The sequence below is a fragment of the Microcebus murinus genome, chromosome 4 (genome assembly GCF_040939455.1).
Source record: "Microcebus murinus isolate Inina chromosome 4, M.murinus_Inina_mat1.0, whole genome shotgun sequence".
Classification (NCBI taxonomy): Eukaryota; Metazoa; Chordata; class Mammalia; order Primates; family Cheirogaleidae; genus Microcebus; species Microcebus murinus.
Window position 1 is genome coordinate 31,418,126 of NC_134107.1, and position 23,182 is coordinate 31,441,307.

Below are 23,182 nucleotides of genomic sequence, written 5' to 3' on the forward strand. Positions count from 1 at the left end.
GGCCCCCCGCCCGCTCGTCCTCCGCTCTCCTCCTCCCCCATCCCGGCCTCTTCTCCCGACCCCGGGCCTCCAGCCCCGCCTCCGCCGCCGCGGGGTTTCACCGGCGACGGAGCGAAATCTGCATAGTGACCGCCCCGTCGGAGATCATTGGTGCATCGCCTGCCCGTCGCGGCCGGTGATTGGTGGGCCGCCCGGGGTTATTTGCATGCCGGCCGCAGACGGGTACCCAGCTGTGCCGCCGGCCGGCGCAGCGCAGAAGTTTGCCGAGCGCTTCCCAACCCGGCTGGTCCCGGACTCGCGCTGTGCCCCGCGCCGCCGCCCGCCGCCGCCCTGTCCTCTCGGGATTCCTTCTCTGTGGAGGGCGGACGCTCTGCTGCGCATAGAGGTGGACCCGGGGGAGCGCCGAGCAGGAGCGGCGGGGGGCGATCCGGTGGCAGCTTCGCGGCGGGACGCGGGGCGCGTGGGGCTTCCCGCGGCCGCCGGGCGGGCGATGCGGCCGCCGAGCCCCGCGGCGCAGAGAGGAGGGAGGGCGTCCCGGAGAGCCTAGAGCTTGCTTCTGCCCGCCTGGGGAAGGGAGCATGGAGCTGTGAGCGCCCCTCAGTCGACGAGGCCGCCCCCGGCAGGCTCCCCATGGCCGGGACGTACAGCTCCACCCTGAAGACGCTGGAGGACTTGACCTTGGACTCCGGGTATGGGGCCGGGGACTCGTGCCGCTCGCTCAGCCTCTCGTCCTCCAAGTCCAACTCGCAGGCGCTCAACTCTTCGGCGCAGCAGCACCGCGGGGCGGCCTGGTGGTGCTACTCCGGCTCCATGAACAGCCGCCACAACAGCTGGGACACGGTGAACACGGTGCTGCCCGAGGACCCCGAAGTGGCCGACCTCTTCTCGCGCTGCCCGCGGCTCCCAGAGCTGGAGGAGTTCCCCTGGACCGAGGGAGACGTGGCCCGGGTGCTCCGCAAAGGCGCCGGCGGCCGGCGGCTGCCCCAGTTCTCCGCCGAGGCGGTGAGGCGCCTGGCCGGGCTGCTGCGCAGGGCGCTCATCCGCGTGGCCCGCGAGGCGCAGCGCCTGAGCGTGCTGCACGCCAAGTGCACCCGCTTCGAGGTGCAGAGCGCCGTGCGCCTGGTGCACAGCTGGGCGCTGGCCGAGAGCTGCGCGCTGGCCGCGGTCAAGGCGCTGTCCCTGTACAGCATGAGCGCCGGCGACGGGCTGCGTCGGGGCAAGTCGGCGCGCTGCGGCCTCACCTTCTCTGTGGGCCGCTTCTTCCGCTGGATGGTGGACACCCGCGTCTCCGTGCGCGTCCACGAGTACGCAGCCATCTCGCTCACCGCCTGCACGGAGAACCTGGTGGAGGAGGTCCGGGCCAGAGTGCTGGCCAGCCAGAGCCCTGACGGCGGGGGTGCCGGAGGTGGGGAGGTGTCCGCCGAGGCCCTGGAGATGGTCATCAACAATGACGCCGAGCTCTGGGGCGTCCTGCAGCCCTATGAGCATCTCATCTGCGGCAAAAACGCCAATGGTAAGCGCGCGGGACCCCGGCCGACCCAGGGAGTGAATTTCCTAGACAAGGCTGGTGGGTGTGCGAGTACTTTGAGAGAAAGCGTTTGTGCTGAGGCTGGCGGAGTTCATTAAATGGCTCTTGCCAGAGATTGTGCTGAGGGTGACTGGCTTTTTGGAGTGTGAAGCCGTGGTTGATGTTCTCCATCCTATTGTGCGTGGCATTGTGACTATCTGGGGGCTATTCACTGATTGGGTGAGACTGAGCCTCCTGACCGAGCCATTCCTGAACCTCTCTTGAAGTACAACTGACTGCCCTTCTGCCCTTTGCCTTACTTGACTGGGTCTCTAGTTGCTGTCTTTCCCCAGCAGCTGGGCAGATTGGCTGAGGTTCTGCACCCTGGTTTTCTCACCCAGAGAATCTGAACTGCACGACTTGAACTTTGGATAAGAAATGGGCAGAGGGGAGCGGGAAGCCCAAGACCTGTGCTGCACCTAGGCCTTTGCTGGGTTGAAGGATGCGCTTTCTTGGGAGAGGGAGGTGTAGTGGTGGGTTCTTAACCATCTGTGCCCAGGGCTGATAGACCTGATGACTCCTGAATCCCCTTCCCAGAAACGGAGCCACATGTTGGCTCCCAGGGCCTTTTCCCCCCAAGCTATCAGTAACCAAGTGAGCCACCGGTTAAAACTCTGTGTTGCATTTCTTTTTTTCTTTTTCTTTTTTTTTTTTTTAAGACAACTGTAGAAGATGAATCTGTGTTGCATTTAAATGTACAACCTTACAGGTTTTCTCAAAAGGAATGATGACACACCCAGTAAGCCACATTATGGGGAAGGGGTGTGGAGGGATGGACAACAGCTCGGTGCTGAGCCTGGGGAAAGGAACCATTGGGTGTTTGCACATCTCTGAAGAATGGCATGGCTTTAGTGCAAAGGGTGGAAGTGAAGCACTTGACTTTCTCCCTGATGATGTTAGGGTGTGACAAGTGTTCAACAGCAAATTGCCTATCACGCTTCAATTTCAGGAGTCTGGCACTATAAATTATTTAGAATGGTACAGTGGTTAGACATCCTTACAATGTGATTGGAAGGCCATTTGGGAGCAGCTTTCAGTGGGAAACAAGCAGGCAGTGGAAGAGGTCAGGTGGGTACTGGCAAGAGATAAAGGAAGTCTAATTTAAGCGTGGTTTAACATCATAATAGCTGAAATCTAACATAACAATGTGTCAGTCACTGCCCTTAGCATTTTATGTATTTAACTCAAGTAATCTTAGCAACCCTATTAGGCAGGTACCTACTGTATGGTATCATCCCCATTTTAATGATAGGGATAGGGAAACCACCATACCCAGCAGTTAAATAGTATCTGAGTTATCTTGGGCAGATTAAGTGACAAAACTGGAATTTGAATCGAGGCAGGCTCCAGAGTTGAAGTTTTTAGCCACAGGAGGAGAGGTGACAGCCTTGTTTTTTTTGTTTGTTTGTTTGTGTTTTGTTTTTTTGAGACAGAGTCTCACTTGTTGCCCAGGCTAGAGAGTGCCGTGGCGTCAGCCTAGCTCACAGCAACCTCAAACTCCTGGGCTCAAGCGATCCTTCTGCCTCAGCCTCCCAAGTAGCTGGGACTACAGGCATACGCCACCATGCTCGGCTAATTTTTTCTATATATTAGTTGGCCAATTTCTTTCTATTTATAGTAGAGATGAGGTCTTGCTCTTGCTCTTGCTCAGGCAGGTTTTGAACTCCTGACCTTGAGCAATCCGCTCATCTCGGCCTCCCAGAGAGCTAGGATTACAGGCAGGTGTGAGCCACTAAGCCCGGCCGACAGCCTTGTTTTTTATGAGTCCAGTTCCCAAAGAGAGCAGTTGACATGTGAAGCCCCATTGTGAAGGATTCTCAGCATGGCTTGCTTTGAGGTCTTTGGTTTTGTTTTTAAGTTCTGGGACTGCCAGAGCAGATACCTGGAATGGAAGAGCATTTGCCTTTTAATTTTCTTCCTCTTAGGTCAGAGTTGAGGTCAGTCCAGAGTCTCAGTTGATGATGTCACTGCTGCTAATTGTGCTTCACCCTCCAGGTTTATGGCATCAACTCCGGGAACACCACCTCCAGGCCAGGAAGTGGAGGGCAGGGGGATTTCCACCTGTCCTCACAACTGAGGGGAAGAGTTCTGTACTTTTGGCTGAGTGGAGGCCCAGACTGAACTCAGAGAAGTAAAGGCTCCTAAGATAAAAGACTGAAGCCCTAACCCTATAAATCAAACAAGAATGAAGGTGGAACAATAGGTGCAAAACAAAACAAAACAAAACAAAACGTGGCTTTCATGCGGAATGGGTGCCCAGCACACTGAGAAACTACTCCCCAGGCTTTCATGCGGAATGGGTGCCCAGCACACTGAGAAACTACTCCCCAGTTTTTCTAATTGCAAACAGACTAGGTAGAGCAGCTGCCTGTCCGGGATACCCTGAAAATTGCTAGAAAACATGTGTCTTCCTCTAAAGGGCTTCCAGCCAAAGAACCATTTCATATCTAGCTTCAGCATTCCTGAGGATTGCCTTTATAAGATGGGTTTTTGACCCCATGATTTGACCTTTTCCCTACCCCCACCCTAAACAATCCTCCTTAAGCCATGGTGGTCAAGATTCCAGACTGTGTGACAGACAACAAAACTCCCTGGATGCTCAGAGCCAAAGTGTCTCCCTCTGTACATTCCCTGGTCTCCAGGGAACTCTCTGGCAGGCAAGGTAACCATTCACTTCCACTTAGTAACGTGGATGCTCATTTTTTATACATGAAAACCAGGGGGTGGCCACACTAAACAATAACTAGGCTGATTTATTAAGTCTCTTTAGACAAAGTGAAATGAATGTTTAGTAGAGGAGCAATGAATTACTTATGCCTGAAAGCTGGCTTCAGAAGGAAGCATAAACTGCTTAGGGGAAAAAATGGAGAGATCCAAACCTTTGTTACATTGAAATTACCCCAAGGCCAGCAAGGTTACAGTTTATACAGCTGAAAACCAACTGGGGGAATGGCTACACATGGAGGCAGAGTGCTGTTAGTGTTCTTGTCCTGCTGGTCTTCCCTTTAAATTATATATTTATTGTTGTTAAGCCTGCTAATTATACAGCATGGCACATGCATTTGACTCAGCTATATAGGGCTTTTAAAGTTTTAGTGTCTTCCAAGCAGGAATTTAAGGGCCCTGATCCATCTATTCCTGTCCATTACTCAGAATGCTGGACAAATATGGTTTTGCTCAGCCTGAGACAGATAATAAAAGTTCTGTAGCATTTATAAAACATCACCCCAGCTTCACAGTGTAGCAGGAGTTATATATTGTTGCTCATTTGGTATTGATGTCACGAGTCCCAGGGCAATGTCATTAAATGATGATATCTTCATGACTTCTTCCTTATGGGAGGTAGAAAAACCACTTCAGTAGAGTAGTATTTATAAACAAGGAGCTTGCAGAAAATAGAAACTTATCCCATCCACCCCCCTTCTCCCTCTCCTCCTTTGACTCCCCATATGTGAGTTTGATGCTGAGCATCATTTGTGAGTTTCTCCTTGGCCATTTTTCTTACTAAGCTTTCATGAAGGTCCATGGCATTTGAGAAAATATCTGATTTCTACGTTCTTGGTTAAATGGTAGGATATTGGTGAGAATATTCTTACTCCGAAGCAGTATCCAGAATATGCACAAGTGTTGCTCTATCATAGTGGTGAAGAACGCAGGCTTTGGAGTCACCGTGAGAGTTTGAAGCCCACCTCTGCTGTTTGTGTGAGTGGCCTGGCACAAATTTCTTAACCATTCTAAGCTTCAGTTTTATCCTCTGTAAAATGGGGAATGGTAATAGCACCTAGCTCCTAAGGTTGGTATGAGGATTAAGTGACAGCATAGATTTAGAGATCTTAGCACATAGTAAATCCTCAGTAAACAGCATCAGTTCATTCAACAAATATTGTTTGAGCACTGACCCTATGCCCACCACTGGTAAAAGTGCTATGGATTAAAACGGGGGAAAGTCCTCCTCTCTTGAAGTTTATAATCCAGTGGAGGAAATAAGAAAAAGTAAACAAATGAGGATTTACTCTTAGTAGTATTGTTTACCAAAAAAAGGGACAGAGTAAAGGGGTAGTGTGACTGGGGCTAATTTAAATGATGGTCAAGGAGGGCTTCTCTCTGGAGTTTCATTAGTAATAGCCAGTAACATCAATACTGCTATCTAAGGACCTTCAGGCCAAAAATAGTGACTGTGGATTTTTCTGGATCATTCAGTAATTTCCCAGCTGAGACAAGTCTCAACATCTCATTCACAGCTGAGAAAGAAGTGGGCTGCATCTAGATCAGGGATGAAACCTCTTTTCCTGGTTGTAGGATTCATTTCACGAGGAGCTTGTGGGGTGGATTTCCACTGAGAATCAACGAAAGGAGCAAGGGTTAATTGAGCTCGCTCGGTGCTGTTTAATCAGTTTCCACACCTGGGTAGTCTGAGGGAGGCGGGCAGCTTCCCTTCTCTTTGACCATTTTATTGAATGCAAGGGAGCTGGTAAAACTGAAACAAAGCAAGCTTTGGAAATGAAAACTTATTTTTTTTCTTGCATTCCTGAGAAATGCAAGCTCAGCCTTAAGTAGTTAGAGGAACAAGGTGGAGTTGTTCCACTTCCCCCTTCAGAAAGCTTTTACCTGACTCCCCCAATCCCGACTGGAAGAGCCTCCTGTCCTTGATAGTTTCCACAACGCCCAGGGCATGTTCTTGAATCATTTCCTGCTTGTGTCTGTCTCCCATCAAACTGGGCTCACAGGCATGGTTGTCTCCCCATGCCTTGCACGTGTCTAACACATAGTAGGTGCTCCTATAAATGTTGGGCAAATGATAGATCCCACTATACATGCTTAATTCCAAAATTTGCATTTGAATTCCATTGATACCTTGGAAGAAAACTATTATTTCTACTGAGTCTGAGAATTTCAAGTTCTTGATGAATAGAGGCAGCATTGTGCGGGGGTACCCACACCATAAGGACATTATTCAGCCTTCTGATACCCTAATTGCTAGCAGCGTTCCCAAGGCCAGCTGTGGTGAATAAGATGTGAGTTGGGTGGGTTTTCAGTTAGGAGGATGCCTTCAGTGCAGGGTACCCAAAGTGGAAGGGTTTCACAGCAGAAGTGTAATCCGCCAGGCAGCAGATAAATTAACAGGAGGATTGAGTTGAAAGTTTCCTTAGGAATAGCAATACCAGTCTCCCCTTGCCAGGAGAACTGCCCCAGAGGACAATTTAGGTTGATAACTTATTGCTCAAAAGAAGTTGCAGCTGTGTCTCACTTCACTTACCTCTGGTCTGAGACCTGACCCTAGGTTATCAACTGCCATGATCACCTGGGATGCATAAAACCACATGCATCACCACACCTGAAGTTCTGAAACAAGCTACACTTTGCTGCAAATCTTCAGATCTGTCCTTATTCCTCCTCACCATCAATATTTCCCCTTTGGCCTCTATTCCCACACTTCTGCAGCTGTACTAATAGGTCTGACTTTTCCTACAGCACCTTAATTAAGACTCTTCTCATCTGTGATCCTGCCAGGTCCCCATAAAAATCCTGGGAATGGGATGTCCTTTCACAGAAAGGCCTCCAGGAGCCCAGAATTCACAGCTTGGTGGTAATGGACAGGCCAGGACTAAGTCCCATTTTGCTCAAGCCCCAAGCCTGTACTTTTCCTGTTAAGAATCACAAAATCTAAGGTAGCAAATACAGGTTAGTGTTTGGCCCCCTTTAGATGCCAGCTAAGGTCAAACTCATAGCAACAGCAGTACTTATTATAGATCTTATTTGTTAATGGCCTGATCTTGTTTGTTAATGGCCTGCTGTGTCCAAGCACTTTAAATCAGTTAGGCCAGTGAATCTTCACAACCACAGTGAAGGACCAGGCACTTGACACCTGGGTGTGTATCTTTCTCTGAAGGATGCAGCCACTCTGTTTAAATGCTTCTTGCTGGCTCTCCTGGCCCAGGAAGCATGCCCTGGAGGTGCCATTGATTTTAAGGAGCCATTATTGCTGCTCTTGAGTGGGCAGGGAGCTCTGCTGTCCAGGGAGGACCGGTGATCAATAAGCTGAGCTGAACAGAAAAGCTACAGAATCTACTTCCAAAGGAGGGTGAGTCAGCTCAGGGAAGGTGGACGCACAAAGGATGGACAGCGCCAAAAGGGATCCTGAGTCTGGGCCGCTGGTCTTGGGGATCTGAGCTCATGGGCCCTGGAGCTGGCAGAAAAGCTTTGATGAAGGGGGCTTTGGTTTCCTCTGAGTCCAGCATGGTGTCTGGCTGCTGAGTAAATCTCAGTGTTTGGAGCTCAGGGAGAAAATAAATCAGTGGCTTAGCAAAGCATTGAAGTCCCCTGGCTTTGGAGCCTAAGTAGGTCCCAAATTGCTTTTGCCTCTTACTGTCCCATACCCTCGAGCAGGTCACTCCAGGTCTCTATTTCCTCTACTGTGAGGTGAGGGGCCAGTGCTTATACACAGGGCAGCTGTGCCTGGTGCATACTAAGTGCTCTGGGGGTGGTGGGGATGCTCTCAGGCTTGGTGGTAAGAGCACAGCCCAGGGTGGGGCTGCCTGGGTGTAATTCCTGGTAACCACACTTGTGAGCTCTGTGACCCTGGGCAAGTTGTTTCACTTCTCTGACTTAGTTTCTTCCTCTGTAACTGGCTTTCTCAACCTTGGTACTATTGACATTTTGGACTGGATAGTTTTTTGTCATGGGGCTGTCCTGTGCATTGTAGGATGCTTCATAGCACCTCCCCTACACACTCACCACTTGTGAAGATCAAAAATGCCCCTGGGCTTTTCCAGATGTCCCCTGGGGAGCAAATTCACCCATGGTGGAGAAATACCACTCTACAAGACAGGATAGAAAATAGTAGTACCCAACATTATGGGTTGATTGGGAGAATTTAATAAGAGCCTCTAAGGGATTCTGCCTGGCATATAAAATATTCTCATTATCATTAATTTTTACAAACGTGTTGAGTGCATTGATCATGTTCACTTTGCGAAAGTAGGAATCTCTAGTGCAGGGGAGGATCATGACCCAAGATCTAAGGGGGACGAGTGTTACTCACAAGGCCTTCCTTGGTGACTAACTGTTTGTTTGTGGAGGTAGGAGGAAGTTATGGGCTCTGGCAAAAGCACCCTTGCACCCTGCTCAGTTACGCTTGGTTGCCCTCAAGACAGTGTTTTGGTTGGTGGTGGACGGTGAGATCAGACCTCTCCCTCTGAGCTCACGTGTGCCCCTGCCAGGATGACAGTGACCGCGCAGATTCAAAGGCCCAGGCCGCCAGGGAGCACGTCTGCTGTGGATATCGGACTCAGCTTGTTTTAAATACCAAGTCCTGAGCCGCAGAAATGGCAGGTGTTTTGTGTTTTGCTGGCCTGTCATGTAAACACACTTTGTGGTTGTCTTGCTTGTTTTAAAAAAGGCCTAAACGGTTTTGCAGCTTTGGCCGTGTGTCTGGAGCTGCCTGTTGTGTTGGGAGGAGACGCTTAAGGAACACAGCCCAAGTGAGCCTGAGAAATGCCACGCTGGCGTCATTAATTAATCAGATACTTACCAAGCACCAGCTACGTCCAAGGCAATGGGGACAGATTGGAGGAGGACAAGAATTGATCTTGCCTGTCATGGAGTTTAGAATCCAGTAGGGAAAGCGCATACACGGATAGGCAGGAAGGAGTTTGCAATCGCTGCCTTCCAACAGTGAGGAAGACGACACTGACGGTCTCCACTTGCTACGTGCTGGCGCCAGGTCACGGGTGCTTTTCGGGAGCTGTTTTGTTGAATCCTCCCAGCCCCTCTGTAAGGTAGATGTATGTGATTTCCACCCCATAGATGGGGGCCTTGAAGCTTTTGGTGATTAGAGAGCTGAAAGGGAAGAGGGGACTCCTGGCTGGCGGGGCTGCCGTGTAGAGGATGTGGCACACACGTGCCGGTGATTCGGGCAGGCGGGGATGCAACTGCGACAGGGGGAGGTAGTGCAGAGCTCACAGAGGCTTCCAGACAGAGGGAACAGGGTGAGCAAAGACCTGGAAGCCGAAGCGCCTGTGTTGGAGAATAACAAGTGACCCTGCTTGGCTGGAAGGTTCGGATACATGACAAGGAGGAGCAGGGGAGATAACGCAGTGCAAAGGAAAACTTTCCCACATCTTTTATCCAGATGTTCAGGAGCCTGCCAGAGTGCAGGACGAGAGTTTTCCAAAACTCATTTTTATAATTCAGAACTCAAGTGTGTCTGCTCTCCAGCTCATCTCAGCCGCAGCCCCAGACCTTGCATTGCCCCTCTCGGCGATGGAAAGCTTGACCTCAGGAACGCACCCTTGTGCTGTCCTAGCAGCGAAAGTGGTAAAAGACCTTAAGCGAGCAAGCTCGGGTTGAGCAGGAATAAGGAACAAGGCTCCAACCAGCCCTGCTGCTCCTGTTGAATTTAGATTCTGACTCTTCCATTTCCTCCACCACCCTGAACGTAGCCTTTCAGGCCAAAACAATCCCAGCAAAGAATGAAGGTCGAGACTGGCAGACTTGTTAAATGAGGCCATTGGATTGACTTAACCAAAGCAGGATTCTCAGTCATGGACGTGGAAAGCAGAATAAAACAGGGTGAAATAAGAGGATCCCAGAACTTTTTTTTTTTTTTTTTTGAGACAGAGTCGCGCTTGTTGCCCAGGCTAGAGTGAGTGCCATGGCATCAGCCTAGCTCACAGCAACCTCAAACTCCTGGGCTCAAGCGATCCTCCTGCCTCAGCCTCCCGAGTAGCTGGGACTACAGGCATGCGCCACCATGCCTGGCTAATTTTTATATATATATATATATTAGTTGGCCAATTAATTTCTTTCTCTTTATAGTAGAGACGGGGTCTTGCTCTTGCTCAGGCTGGTTTCGAACTCCTGACTTCGAGCAATCCGCCCGCCTCAGCCTCCCAGAGTGCTAGGATTACAGGCGTGAGCCACCGCGCCTGGCTCAGAACTTTTTTTTAATTTTATTTTAAGTCTGACTTGATATACAGTATTCAACTTCCCATTTAGGGTTTATCATATTGGGAAATAAGAGCTCAGTTCTCAGAGAGGTTCACTCACATGCTAATTCTTGGTTAAGGTGTTTCCAGAACATGGATAGTAAAGATTTCAAGCATGTTAAATATTTGATATTGTGGAACCACCTTAGCTCAGTGTCATCTGAATGGGAGTCCCCCAAGGCCCCACTGAATCCTGCTGACGATAATGAAATGTGGTAGATCATCAATAGATGTGCTAATAACTCAGGTGTTAGTCCTGTTCCTGAACCTGGTGTTACAAAGGGATTTTCTTGTCACTTGAAAAAGATAAACTCCATGAACATATTGCAAAACTATACACACAGTCATTTGTAATTAGTGATTTCAGGCCCACTATTTGCTCTCTGTAAGCTGAGGACAGTCAGGCCATGATGGAAAAATTAAACAGGAAAACTAAACTTGGACATGCTGGAGATACAAGGTTAGGTTTGAGGAGGTTAAATTGGACCTCAAAGAGTATGAAGCAGGCCTTTCAGTGCATGAAAACCATCCCTACAATTGAGGCCAAGCTTTTATTGAAACCTTTACAACTTTTTTTAGTCTGTACCTTTTAAAATATGAAAATCAGTATTTGCTGTGAGGAGAGCTATTAATAAACACAAGCCTGAGGCTCACACACCAAGTGAGTGTGTGTGCACCAGCATCTAGAACATTCCAGTGCAAGACAGCTTGAGGACTTGGATCCAGAAAATTCTGGGGTGGAGCTTGGCCCCTCTGTGACCTATAGTGAGTGAATCATTCCATCTTCTTGGATGTCTGTTTCTCTCTCTGTGGTGTGGAGAGGTTGAACGAAATTCTCCAAGGGCCTTTCTGTCTCTGATAATGTTTCTGGACCCCACATGGACACTGTGAAATCATTTTCCTAAGGTCAAGCCCTGTAATTAGTATCCTTGGGAAAGAAACAGCCCAGGATGGAGCTGGACATTCTCTCCGAGGACCTGGCTTGCCAGTAGTACTAAACACCAGCTTTTCTATATTAGGATTAACTGTGATTACTGTACTTAGGGTTTTCCTTCCCCCTTTCCCCAGAAAGATGAGTTCTGTGTGCGCCGGACAGCTGTGTCCAGGCCCTGGCAGGCCAGCTCTGTGGCGAGATCCAGCCCCGAGGTGACTTCATGCAGCCGGTGTTTGAAGCCCGCCTACCCAGACTTGGGTATTTATAGCAGAGGAGAAGCTAGGGAAAAAAAATTAAATATGCTACACCCTTCTTTATACTATGTGGGACAGAGACAGGCATTGTGAGGAATTTAGAAGGCAGAGCTGTATAATCCAGCAAGATATTTTTAAATGCTGTTTGTTGCAGTTGGCAGGACCAGTGTTTCAAAGAGGAGGGAAAATGAGAGTAACTGAGAACGACAGGCTGCCAGGAATTCTGAGGGCCGAGACGTGGAGCTCGGTGCTCTGAGGTGTAGGGGCCCCAAATCCCAATTTATTCACCGCCACGTAGTTTGAGTGGGGTTTGGGCAAGTCAAGGTGAGAGGCTAGAGAAATGGGGTGGCTCCTGTGTCCGTCTTCCCCACCAGCCCATGCACCCGCCAAATCCCAAGTTGAAAATCGATGGAATATTCTGGAGAAGGTAGAACATTCAACTCAGCAGCCGGGTAAATCGAGTTGCCCATGGGGACACAATTTGGGAGCGAGTTGCTTGCAGCTGTTCTTTTGGACTTAACCCTCCCAGGACGAGCTGGGACCCAGTTCAGTAGCAGGTGAGAAGGCTTCAGGGGCAGAGCTGCCCCCGAAAAGGCATAAGGATGACCCCACTTGTCCTGTGGATGCTTGTGAAATATCCTAGGTAGTTGGTATTTGAGGAGACAGATGGTGGTTAGAGCAGGGGAGGAGGCCAGGAGTTGGGTTTGGGGTACGTTCATTTGTTCGTTCAGCAAACACTGAGGACTCACTGTGTGCTGGGCACCGTTGCAGGTGTTGGTGGTAGAACAAGTGAATACAGGAGACCTGAGGAGGAGCGGGCGCAGGCCCTGAGGGTGATGAGGATGAGCAAGGCATGCTGGGGCACCCCACGAGGCCAGCGTGGCTGGAGAAGACAGCTCTGGGCAGAGGGAACAGCAGGTGTTCCTGGTGGGTTTCAGGAGCTCCAAGGAGACCCATGCGGCTGGGGTGAGTGTAGCCGGAGATGCAGTTGGAGAGGGAAAGGTAGGTGGTGAGTCAGGTAGGGCTTGCTGGGCCATGGTGCCATAGTTCCCCGGCTTTTAATTCCGAGGAAGCTGGAAGCCATCGGAGGGACATAGGCACAGCGTGACATGATCTGATTTGTATTTCAACAGGGCCCCTCTCCGCTGTGTTGGAAATGGACAGTAGCACTGAGTGTGGACTCGGGGGGCAGGCAGGAGGCTTTTGCAACAGTCCAGGCGAGAGGGGACGGTGGCTGGGGCCAGGGCGGCAGTGGAGGAGGCTGTATTGGATGCATTTTGAAGTTAGAGCCGCGGGCATCTGCCAGCAGCTTGGATGTGTGAAGTGTGGGAGAGGAATCAAGTGTGACACCAGGCTTTATGGCCTGAGCAGCTGTAAGCAGGGAGTGGCCTTTGACTGAAGTGGGGAGAGCTGTGTGCGGAACAAGCAGGGTCAGGCCAAAGATCCCAGGATGGTTTTGGTTGTTCGTCTCCAACTTGAACATACAGAGATACACACGGGGGGCTGGCTGGGAGCAGGCCACCTTGAACTGTGCGTCAATCACGTGTTGGGTTGAAACGTCACCCTCCTTTGCCCTGCCAGAGGGTGGGCACGGTCTGGCAGGGCTGCGAGGGGCTGCGGCGGTAGAAATTTAATTCTCAGCCTCGTAGTCTTTGGTTGATGGCCTCATGGGCCTCTGAATTTTGCTCTCTTGTTTTCTGCAGGCAGCCAGCAGGCTTTAATGAAGATCATCAGCTCTGTTGTTTCCTGTCATTAGCATGGGGCCTGTTTAATTAGGTCCAGTTGTTCTGTGGATCACTGTGACTGTGCGTGAATGTCCTTCAGTTCTGGAAAAGCGAGACTCCATTTTCAGGCAGCTTTGGATTCCTGGAGGTCAAGACTGGGTCAGAAATTTAGCCAGCAGGAGAACCCTCTGAGGTGGTTTGAGAAGACTCAGGGGCCTAGAGTCGTGTCAGAATGGCTTGGTATCCACGTGCCTGGACGATGTTTTGACCTCAGCCCCTCAGGAGAGGCAGGGTGCCCAGAGTGGCTAAGAGATGGAATTTAGTTACTTGGTGTCTCTGAACCTCAGTTTTCCTCTTCTGTTAAATGGAGATACTGGCCAGGTGTGTTGGCTCACACCTGTAATCCTGGTGCTTTAGGAGGCTGAGGCAGGAGGATCACTGAGGCCAGGAATTCGAGACAAGCTTGGGCACTGTAGACTTTGTCTCTACAAAAAATAAGGAAAAGTAGCTGGGTGTGGTGGCGTGTGCCTGTAGTCCCAGCTACTTGAGATGCTGAGGCAGGAGGATCACCTGAGCCCAGGAGCTATGATCAGGCCTCTGCACTCCAGCCCGGGCAACCGAGTGAGACCCTAGCTCTAAAAACATAAAAATTAAAGAATGGGGATACCATAGTTTCCTCTCTCATAAGATTGTCATTTTTGTGGTTTTTGTAGATTCTTATTAGAATCACCTGGAGAGCTTAAACATTAATGTGCGTCTGTCTTAAGGCCCCGCCTCCGGGTCTGGAGTAGGGCCCAGACCATGTGGGCAGAGCTCTCGGGAGAGTCTGGTACATAGTGAGCACTCAGACATTAGCTGTTATTAGTGGTTAGAGCGTCATTGTTCTGGAGTGATCTCTTGCCCCACCCAGGATGGTGACTCTCCTTCGCTTCACAGCTGGGCCGATTTGGCTCACCACTCGTCTGGAGGGGCCACGAAGAACACCTAACAGCAGCTCGGATTGTTTCCGCGGAAAGGGCGTAGTTAGATCTAGAATGGCAGTGGCACCACAAAACATTATTACCCCACTGGTAAATGAAGCGGGTACTGTTAATTCTACCTTTAAGAGGAGGAAACAGAGACACAGAGAGGTTAAGTAACTTGCTCAAGGTCACACAGGTAATAAGTGGGAGAGGGTGCAGTCAAACCCAGGCAGCCTTGCTCCACATTCTCTCCCCCTCTACCGTGCATGTTCCCTCCCCAGCGCATGCCTCCCGTGGGTCAACCTTCACAGAGTGCCGGGCCCTGTGCTTCACATATGTCATGGGCAGCATGTCATTCTTATCATCATATGTGTTTTTACTTCCGCTTCACCACTGAAGAAACTGAGGCTCAGAGAAGTTCAGGTGGCATAGCTAGTAAATGACACGGCAGGATTCAAACCAAGGTCTGTTGGGTTCCCAAGTCCTCATTTACCCTACTGCCTCCCTCCCTCCTCCTCCTGTCCTGGGGAGTGGCCGGGGTGGGGATGTAGCGTTTGCAGCAATTTCCTGAGCAAAGAAATGAATAGGTTGGCCAGAGAGAGCCAGAAGAGCTGAAGCAAGGCCAAAGCATCCCTCAGGACTTCTGAACAACCGAGCCATTTAGGTGCCTTAAAATAGCAGGTCGCTCAGCAGGGTGGCCGGCCTGAGACCTGTGGGGAAGGTGTGTGTTTGTCTGTGTGTTTGGAGACAAGTCCTGGGATCATGAGCACGTTGCTTCTCTTCTGTCGGTGTGAATGAAATCGCCCCTGAAAGGTGGTGTCTTGGTTGCTTAAAATAGTTCAAGAGGAAGAATGTTTGGAAGCTGTTAGCTCCCTGGGTCTATTTCCCTGATTTACGACACCTTAGAGAGCCCTGGCCTCTCCTTGTTTACCCTTCTGGCTTTTCCTTTCTACCTTGTTTGAGTCCTTGTGTCATCGGAAGCCAAAGGCATTTGTCACCAGAAAAAGTGGCAGCTTCTCCTAAGTAATTTAATTGGGAGCCCTTTTCACATTTTTTTTTCTTTTAAGAGAGAGAAAATCGAGGAGAGGCCATTTGTTTGGGACTTGGCCGTTTCTCTCTCCCAGCGGGAAAGGTTCCAAGAGCACAGCCGTGGCGTTTGCTCTGGAGTGAGAAAAATACATTTTTCTGTTCACACCAGGGCCTGCCCTGGGAAGTCATGAGTTTTCTCTCAGTCTTCATCCTGTGTGCCCAGGGGACCTGACAGGCTGGGAGGGGGAGAAGCCACAGAGCCGCTCTGTTCGATACGGAGGCCACTAGCCACATGTGGGTATTAGATTTAGTAAAATTCAATAAGGTTGAGAAATCATTTCCTCCGTTGCACAAGGCACATGTCTAGTGCTCAGTCGTCATGTGTGGCTAGTCGCTACCGTATTGGACGGCCCAGCTGTAGAACATCTCCCTAGCAGACAGTTCTGTGCGACAACATGGCCGCTAGAGTCAGTCAGTGGTTGGTCACTTTGGGCTGGCTTTCTGGCTTTTCACAGGTCTAAACTTTTAAACCATCCCTCAGCTTCTCAGAAACCCTCCGTTTGCAGAAACAGGAAGATTCATGGAAGTAGAGATTAAGGTCATTGATTCTTGTGGCTCTAACCTCTTGACCTTTGACACAAGGTCAGGTTTTATGATCTCCAGGCTGTGTGGCCTAGGGCAAGTCCCTCAGCCTCTCCGAAGTTGAAGTGGTCACCTTGTCAGTGAAATGGTGACTTTAAAAATACCTCCTAGGGATTTTTGTGACTATTAAACAAAATTGCAAAATGTGTGTAAAACAATTAGCATAGTGAGAATTTAGATGTGTTATCAAGCTTTACATGCATTTTGTCATTTTTGAGCCACACAGTGTCCTTCAGAGGTGGAGACTGTTACCGATCTCAAGATGGCGAGCTAGGTTTAGGGAGAGCCCTGCTACTCCACTGCTGTGCCTACCGCCCATGTCCTCAGGCTGGGTTCTGCCTCGTTCCTCCTGAGCTTGTGCTGTGACCCCTGGCCATAAGTCAGAGGCTGTCTGATGGAACTAGGAACCCTTCCGCTCCCTCTTTCCTTCAGGAACCGTCTGTTCCTTCCACCGTTTGAGGTGAGCCCCTTTCAGAGGCTTTTTGCCTAAAGCCAACCTATCAGTGTTGGAGAACTGTGACCAGGAGAGCTGCCCCAGAATCTGGGGCTTCTTGGAAGTTGAGGTTTACCCAAGAGGTAAAGGTTTCTAGTGCCTCCCATGCCTTGTGATCCTTGTGCATCCTTCACGTTGAGGACTGAGCCTAATAGAGCGCTCAGTGGGATCTTAGCAGAGGGTGTCTTTGGGAGGAGTATCTTTGAGAAGAGTAGGGCCAAGAGATGCCTCTCTTGAGCTGTAGGAAGGATCCTTCTCGAACTCCTGACCTCAAGGAATCTCCTGCCTCTGCCTCCCAGAGTACTTAGGATTACAGGCATGAGCCACCATGCCTGGCCTAAGAAAGGATCCTTCTGAAAGGATATTTGGTCACACCTGGGGCCTGGGTTCAAACCTTGACTCCACCATTCACTTGCCTAGAACATGTAGCTAATTATTTAACTTTTCTATGCCTCACCCATCTGTAAAGTGGGGGTAAATACTGGAACCTGCCTGGCAGGCTGGTTGTGAGATTTAAATGAGATGATGCAAAATAAAGCATTTAGCACAGCACCCGGAACAGAGCAGCCCCCAGCTATCAGCTGCTGTTGCCGTTCCTCACGATCGTTGCTTCCCAGTGACGGTGTTTGGTGTGCTTTCTCTCCTGTGTGTTGGCATGTTCTACTTGAGGATGTATTACCCGTCGTAAAAGTGACCCAGAAGGGGTTAGCACATAACGTGAATGTCTAAGTCAAATATTTCTATCATGGACTCCACGTGGTCTTTCTTTTCTCCTTTCTTCCTTTCCCTTCTTTTGGGAGGATGATGGGGAGAAAGAGCACTGCTCTGTGCGGTTACCATTTCTGCTTCCCTTCTGCTGGTTTGGGCTGTATAGCAAGCACCACCCAGTCAAACAATGTAATCAGAGCTGGATTATTTCTATAGGATTAATTTGTGGTGTGAAGCACCCATATATTTATGCAATTGCCACTCATTTGCCAGCATCCAGAATGAGCTAAATCTGCCACTTGTAGTGAAATCCAAATAACTTGGAACAATATGTAGGGAATCCAGTGACTTTCATCACAACTGTTACAAGAGATGGATTTAAATCAGGGGACACTAAATGTGGCCGAGAAATCCCTCCTTTCCGATGGTTCTACCAAGGGAGACACCAACTCAAAGAGAAACTTCTAAGAGAAGAAAGGAAGGACACGAGGCCAGGATATTGCATTATTGTGTTGCCATTTGTGTAACTGGGGCCCCACTGTGGGCCCTCCCAGGCTGACCAAATCGTTGTCCTTTGTGTAGCTTCCCTGGCACTGACAAATCACTCGTGGTTAATGGGTAACACTGTGTCTTCTTGTCAAATAGTTGCTTTGTTTGTTATCTGTGCTGTGGTCTTCTCCATTATCAGTACGGCCCCTCAAACCTCAAATGAACCCGGTATGGGGTGTGTGTGTTGACCTGTACCATGAACCCACGTATCTCTTCCTCCTCCTCTAAACTCTGTCATTTCCAGGCCTGGTTTGTTGCTGAAACATTTTAAAGGGCTTTAAAAATTCATATTCTGGGCTGGGCATGGTGACTCACGCCTGTAATCCTAGCACTCTGGGAGGCCGAGGCGGGTGGATTGCTCGAGGTCAGGAGTTTGAAACCAGCCTGAGCAAGAGCGAGACCCTGTCTCTACTAAAAATAGAAAGAAATTAATTGGCCATCTAATATATAGAGAAAAAATTAGCCGGGCATGGTGGCGCATGCCTGTAGTCCCAGCTACTCAGGAGGCTGAGGCAGCAGGATTGCTTGAGCCCAGGAGTTTGAGATTGCTGTGAGCTAGGCTGACGCCACAGCACTCACTCTAGCCTGGGCAACAAAGCGAGACTCTGTCTCAAAAAAAAAAAAAAAATTCATATTCTGAACCCACCCTGGGTATATTAAGTAAAAGCTTCTAAACATGGGGCTAGAACATTTGTACTTTAAAAACTCCTAAGGTGATTCCAGATAAACAGGCGGATTTATGAATCTCATCCGTCACTGAGGAGGAGGGTTTTGTTCTGGGCTCCTCTAAGAGTATCCATTGGGCAGCGGTCCCCCTAGAGGGGCACAGCCTGGGAAAGGCCAGGCAGAGAGGGGCTGGTCTTTGAGGGTCTCCTCTGTGGGTGGTCACAGGAAGATGGTGGTCAGAGTGATCTGAGCAGGGGGACATGGGGAGAGGTGTTGCCTTGGAAAAGGTAACAACGGCCAATGTTTATTGGCTGCTGCCTTGTTTAATCCTCTCAACTAAATGTGATGAGGCAGCAGTAAGAATATAGGTTGGTATTTATTGAGCATCTACTATGAGATGAGCAAGATAACTAAGTGACTTGCATGCATTATCTTGTGGAATCCTCCTTATAGCCTGTGAGCTGAAGGTCCTATAATTTATCACTATTTCACAGATGAGGAATCTGAGGTCTTGAGATGGTTAAAATGACCTGTCCAAAGTTACACACACACAGCAGGTAGCAGAGCAGGCATTCAGGGTTAGTGCAGCCAGACTGCAAAGCCCGTGCGCACGGTTCCATGCAGCAAGTGTGAATCAAAATCGTTAGGCTGTTAGGAATGAGTCAAATAAGAATAAGTGGGTCTCTTATAAGTAGAATGTCAGTCTTTCAAGAAGAATGCTTTATGCCAGCTCTCCTTCCTGGCATTGTCCCTTGGCCCTTCCAGCCCTGGCTTTCAGAACTTTGTCACCCCCCTCCGGTCAGCTGCGCCCTTCCTCCTTGAGGCTGCCTGTGTTCTGGTCTGCTGTTCCTCCTTCACCCCGCTCAGCTCCTGTATGCAGCTCTTCTCCCAGGACAGAGCATGAAGTCGGGGCCTTCCTCAATAAATAAGTCAGATTCGGGGAGTGCTGCAGTCCCCACCCGGGGCGCAAGCTCAGCAAGTCTGGTCACGTGTACTCAGGCGGTCGACCTCCTCTGTAGACTGAGAGGCAGTAGACCTTTGTAATTGAGGGGGTGGGTGTGCAGCCGCACTGCCTGAGTTCACATCCTGTGTCTGCTTTATCCTTGATAAATTACTGCACATCTCTGCGCCTCAATTTACTTGTCTGTAAGATGGAGATGATACTTCCTTCCTGTGGTAGTTGTAGGGACTAAATGAGTTATACCTTCTAAAATGTTTGAAACATTCTGTGTGAATATCTTAATGTCAGTTAGTAAAAAAAAATTAAAATTATAAAAAGAAATAAATATTTAAAAAATAAAATGTTTAGGAAACAGTGCTGGTACATGAGTATCCAGTATATCAGTCATGATGGTGGTGATGATGATGATGATGACTGTTTGGCCATGTGTCTCTGGCAGCCCTTCCCTTGGTGTGGAGAGGGAGCTCTCCCATGTGCTAGCACACCCTGGAGAGATCTAGTGCTTTGGAGACAAATCTGGGTTTAACCCCAGTGAAGCAGCTTTTTAATGTGACCCTGAGCAGGTCCCTCAGCCTGTTTGTTTTTTTAATCTCTAAAGTGGGAATGGCAATAGTACCTGCCTTATTGTGTTATAAAGTTGAAATGCAAACAAGTAAGCAACACATCTCATGAGGTGTATGGGCTCAGCTGGCCCTGGATGAATAGGAGGAAAAATGAGTTGAATAAACTTCAGTAATAAGTGAGAAAAACCGGCTCAAAAGTTTACATGCAGAGTGATACATGTTATCAGATTTTTTTTAACTTTCTGAAGGAGCACATTCCAGGTGTAATAATACTGTGTAATAAAAGGGAAAGGGGGGGATGGGAAACATGGATAATGGTTTTCTTGTTGGGAGAGGGGAGGGATGATCATATGGTCTAGATGTAGGCAGATGATTATCAAGGCTCTAGCTTTTGTTTTGGAGGTTAGTTCGCATTATAACTAATTAAATATGGTCATGAGCCAAGGATTATGATAAATCTAATTTGTGCACCTGAGGTTAAAAAATCAGTGGGTTCTCAATAGGTGGCAGTTATTTATTATTATGCCACGACCACCTGGACCATGCCACAGGCCACCATTCGTACCCTTTGACGTCGCCTGTCATCTGTGCACAATGCCCTGAGAACCGAGTTTTTCCTTCTGTGGCCACACTGGCTTCCACACGGGGAACACAGAACAGTAGGGATATTTAAGTTGCCTTGTTTCTTAGGTTTGGGGCAGGTCTTGGGCATAAGCTCTAAAATAGCTGAACAAAGATGGGGTTGTTTTTGTCCTTGCCGTGCCAGATGTAAAGGCTTTCATTAGAATCACTTTAGGAGCATTTCCCATAGCCAGGAGATTTTTCTTTCCGAGGGAAGGAAACATTTGGGTTGGATCTGATGGTGTTTGCCTTGGTATAATCCTAGACCTTTCTGCCTCCTTTGCTACCACCCAGCATTGTGACCTTTGCCTGTGGCTTTTCTTTACCTCTGGTTTCCTTCCCTTCGTGGAGAGGGGAAGTGTGTAGTTGTCTGACACACCTCAGTCGTGTGCTGCTAGTTCCTTGGCATCTGGGTATAAGTGATCCTCACATCCTGCCCCTCCCCTCTGAATTTGACAGGGTAGAGGAGACAAGAGCATAGGTTTTGGAGTTAGGGAGATATCTTCGTTCAATTTGGGGATCTTCACTGTGTAATTTGAAGTAGAGGCATTATTTGTTTTTCTTGTGTTTTAAATTGAGGCTATAAAGTCCAGAACTTAAGCACATGGTTTGATGAGTTTTTTTACCCAGGTGTACACCTGCACAACCTACTGAGCTCAAGATCAAGATCTAAAACACTCCTGCCCAGGAGGTGCCCTAGTGGCCATTCCCTGTTAGTATCTACTCCACGGAACTATTATTTCTGACTTTTGTCACCACTGATTAGTTTTGCCTGTTCTTAAGCTATTCTTTGCCTATTCTGAAGGCGAGCACGTCATTGAACCTTTTTGAGCCTCAATCCCTTTATTTTTTAAAAGTGAAAGCGTAGTAATTGTGCTGTGCAGTTAGGAAAATAAAATGAGACAACTCATGTAAAATCATTAGAGAAATACTTACGAAGCAGTTAACACTGAATAAGGTAAAGCCGTTTGAGGTTGTCTGATTGCTATTGTGGACTTCAGAGTCTTAGCGGGCGTTTTCCTTCGGTGCTCACTGTAGCTCTCTCCCCGCCCTTCCCTGCGTGGCCTGTGACTCCCTGAACACACTTCAGAGATTGTTCCATCAGCGGCTTTGAGGGTTTCTTACTGAAGCCAGTTCTTCTTGCTTAATAAGGCAGAGGAAATGGGCAGGAAGGCAGGCAGAGTTCTGCTGCTTTTGTCACTTTTCAAAGAGGGTCTGTTTGCCCCATTAGCAATCAACAGAGGCCTTGCTGGATATCGGGTTAGGAGGGACCAGCTCCCCCAGGCTGGGGTCCCTGGATGCCAGGTTTGCTGAAGAGCCAGGAGTTGGTCACTGTGTGGTTTCAGACACAGCAGGAGGAAATACTTTTCCTAGCTCCTTAAAAAACAAAACAACAAACAATATCTACTCCTGTGATTGGCTAAAATCCTACAGTTGGAATTTAATTCCTTAGGTCCAGGGTTGCAGAAGCGTCATACCCTGAGTGTGTTTGGGGCAGGGAATGCATTTTGGGAGGGTAATACTTGGGATATATGGTTCCATTTGTCCGTAGTCAGAATGATTCGTGGCGTATCATTTCTTGAGGGTAGGCCTTCACGAAGGAGAAAGTAGAACTGTGCATTTATAGGTGGCAGAGACGAGGCAGGGGGCCAGGAGAGGTTTATGAGGGCAGATGCCCTGAGTTTATGATGCGGTCTAAGGCTAGGTCTACTCACAGCCCGTTCTACATGCATTTGCAGAGCGCCTCCCTTAGGTCAAGTGTGTCACAACAGAGGTGAAAAGGTACTGTCCCTGGCCTTTAAGGACTTCCAGCTGGAGAGCAAGAATTGAACAGGCAGTTGTAATGCAGCCTGCTGCATGCTATCCTGGGAGGGCCGTGGCCCCTAAATCAGATTGGGGGTGGGGTGATCACAGTCCTGCAGCTAGTATCATTTGTGTTGATCGGAAAGATGAGTGCAAGTTAGCGCTCAGACATCTAAAACATGTGACTCCTACCAGTGTATCCATGGGACTCTCATCAGGAAATATATTTCCAGCGATAACTTCTGCTCACCCCATACATGAGATTTGTCTTTTACTGAACTACTTGACTCTTTTTCTAATGGTAAAGCCATTGGTGTTCTTGTTTTTTGTTGTTGTTTTTTTTCTTAACAGTCTTGCAGCCTTTCTACCCTGTGCAATGCAATTTTGCATGTGTGGGTCTTTTGACTCTGCAAAAGGTTTTCATTTCCTTCTGAGCTGGGTGAAAGAAGCTGGGTGGGAAGATCTGTTTATTAATCTGAAGGCTTTATTAGTAAGAGTTTATGAGTAAAAGAGTAGCCTTGCTGCAGAGCCAAAGGAGAGATATATGTTTGTTATGGGGGAGATACCCACTTGGCATCCCTCACGTGGCTAGTCATGGCGTTTGGGGCCAGCATGCCAAATTGCTCCAGTTACCATGGGACCCAGACTTAGACAGGAAATCATGGTAGGATGGGAAGGAGTCCAAAATACACATGGCTGGTATACAGGCTACAGTTAGA

General features: G+C 48.9%; 1 protein-coding gene across 1 annotated transcript in view; it reads left to right on the plus strand.

The window, feature by feature from the left end:
- Positions 1-254: 254 nt before the first annotated feature.
- Positions 255-23,182, plus strand: part of ABTB2 (ankyrin repeat and BTB domain containing 2) — a 165,306-nt gene continuing 142,378 nt past the window's right edge. The window contains exon 1 of the mRNA XM_020286518.2: positions 255-1,513. Coding sequence (XP_020142107.1) covers positions 631-1,513 — 883 coding nt within the window. The 5' untranslated portion in view covers positions 255-630. The remainder of the gene's footprint in view (positions 1,514-23,182) is intronic.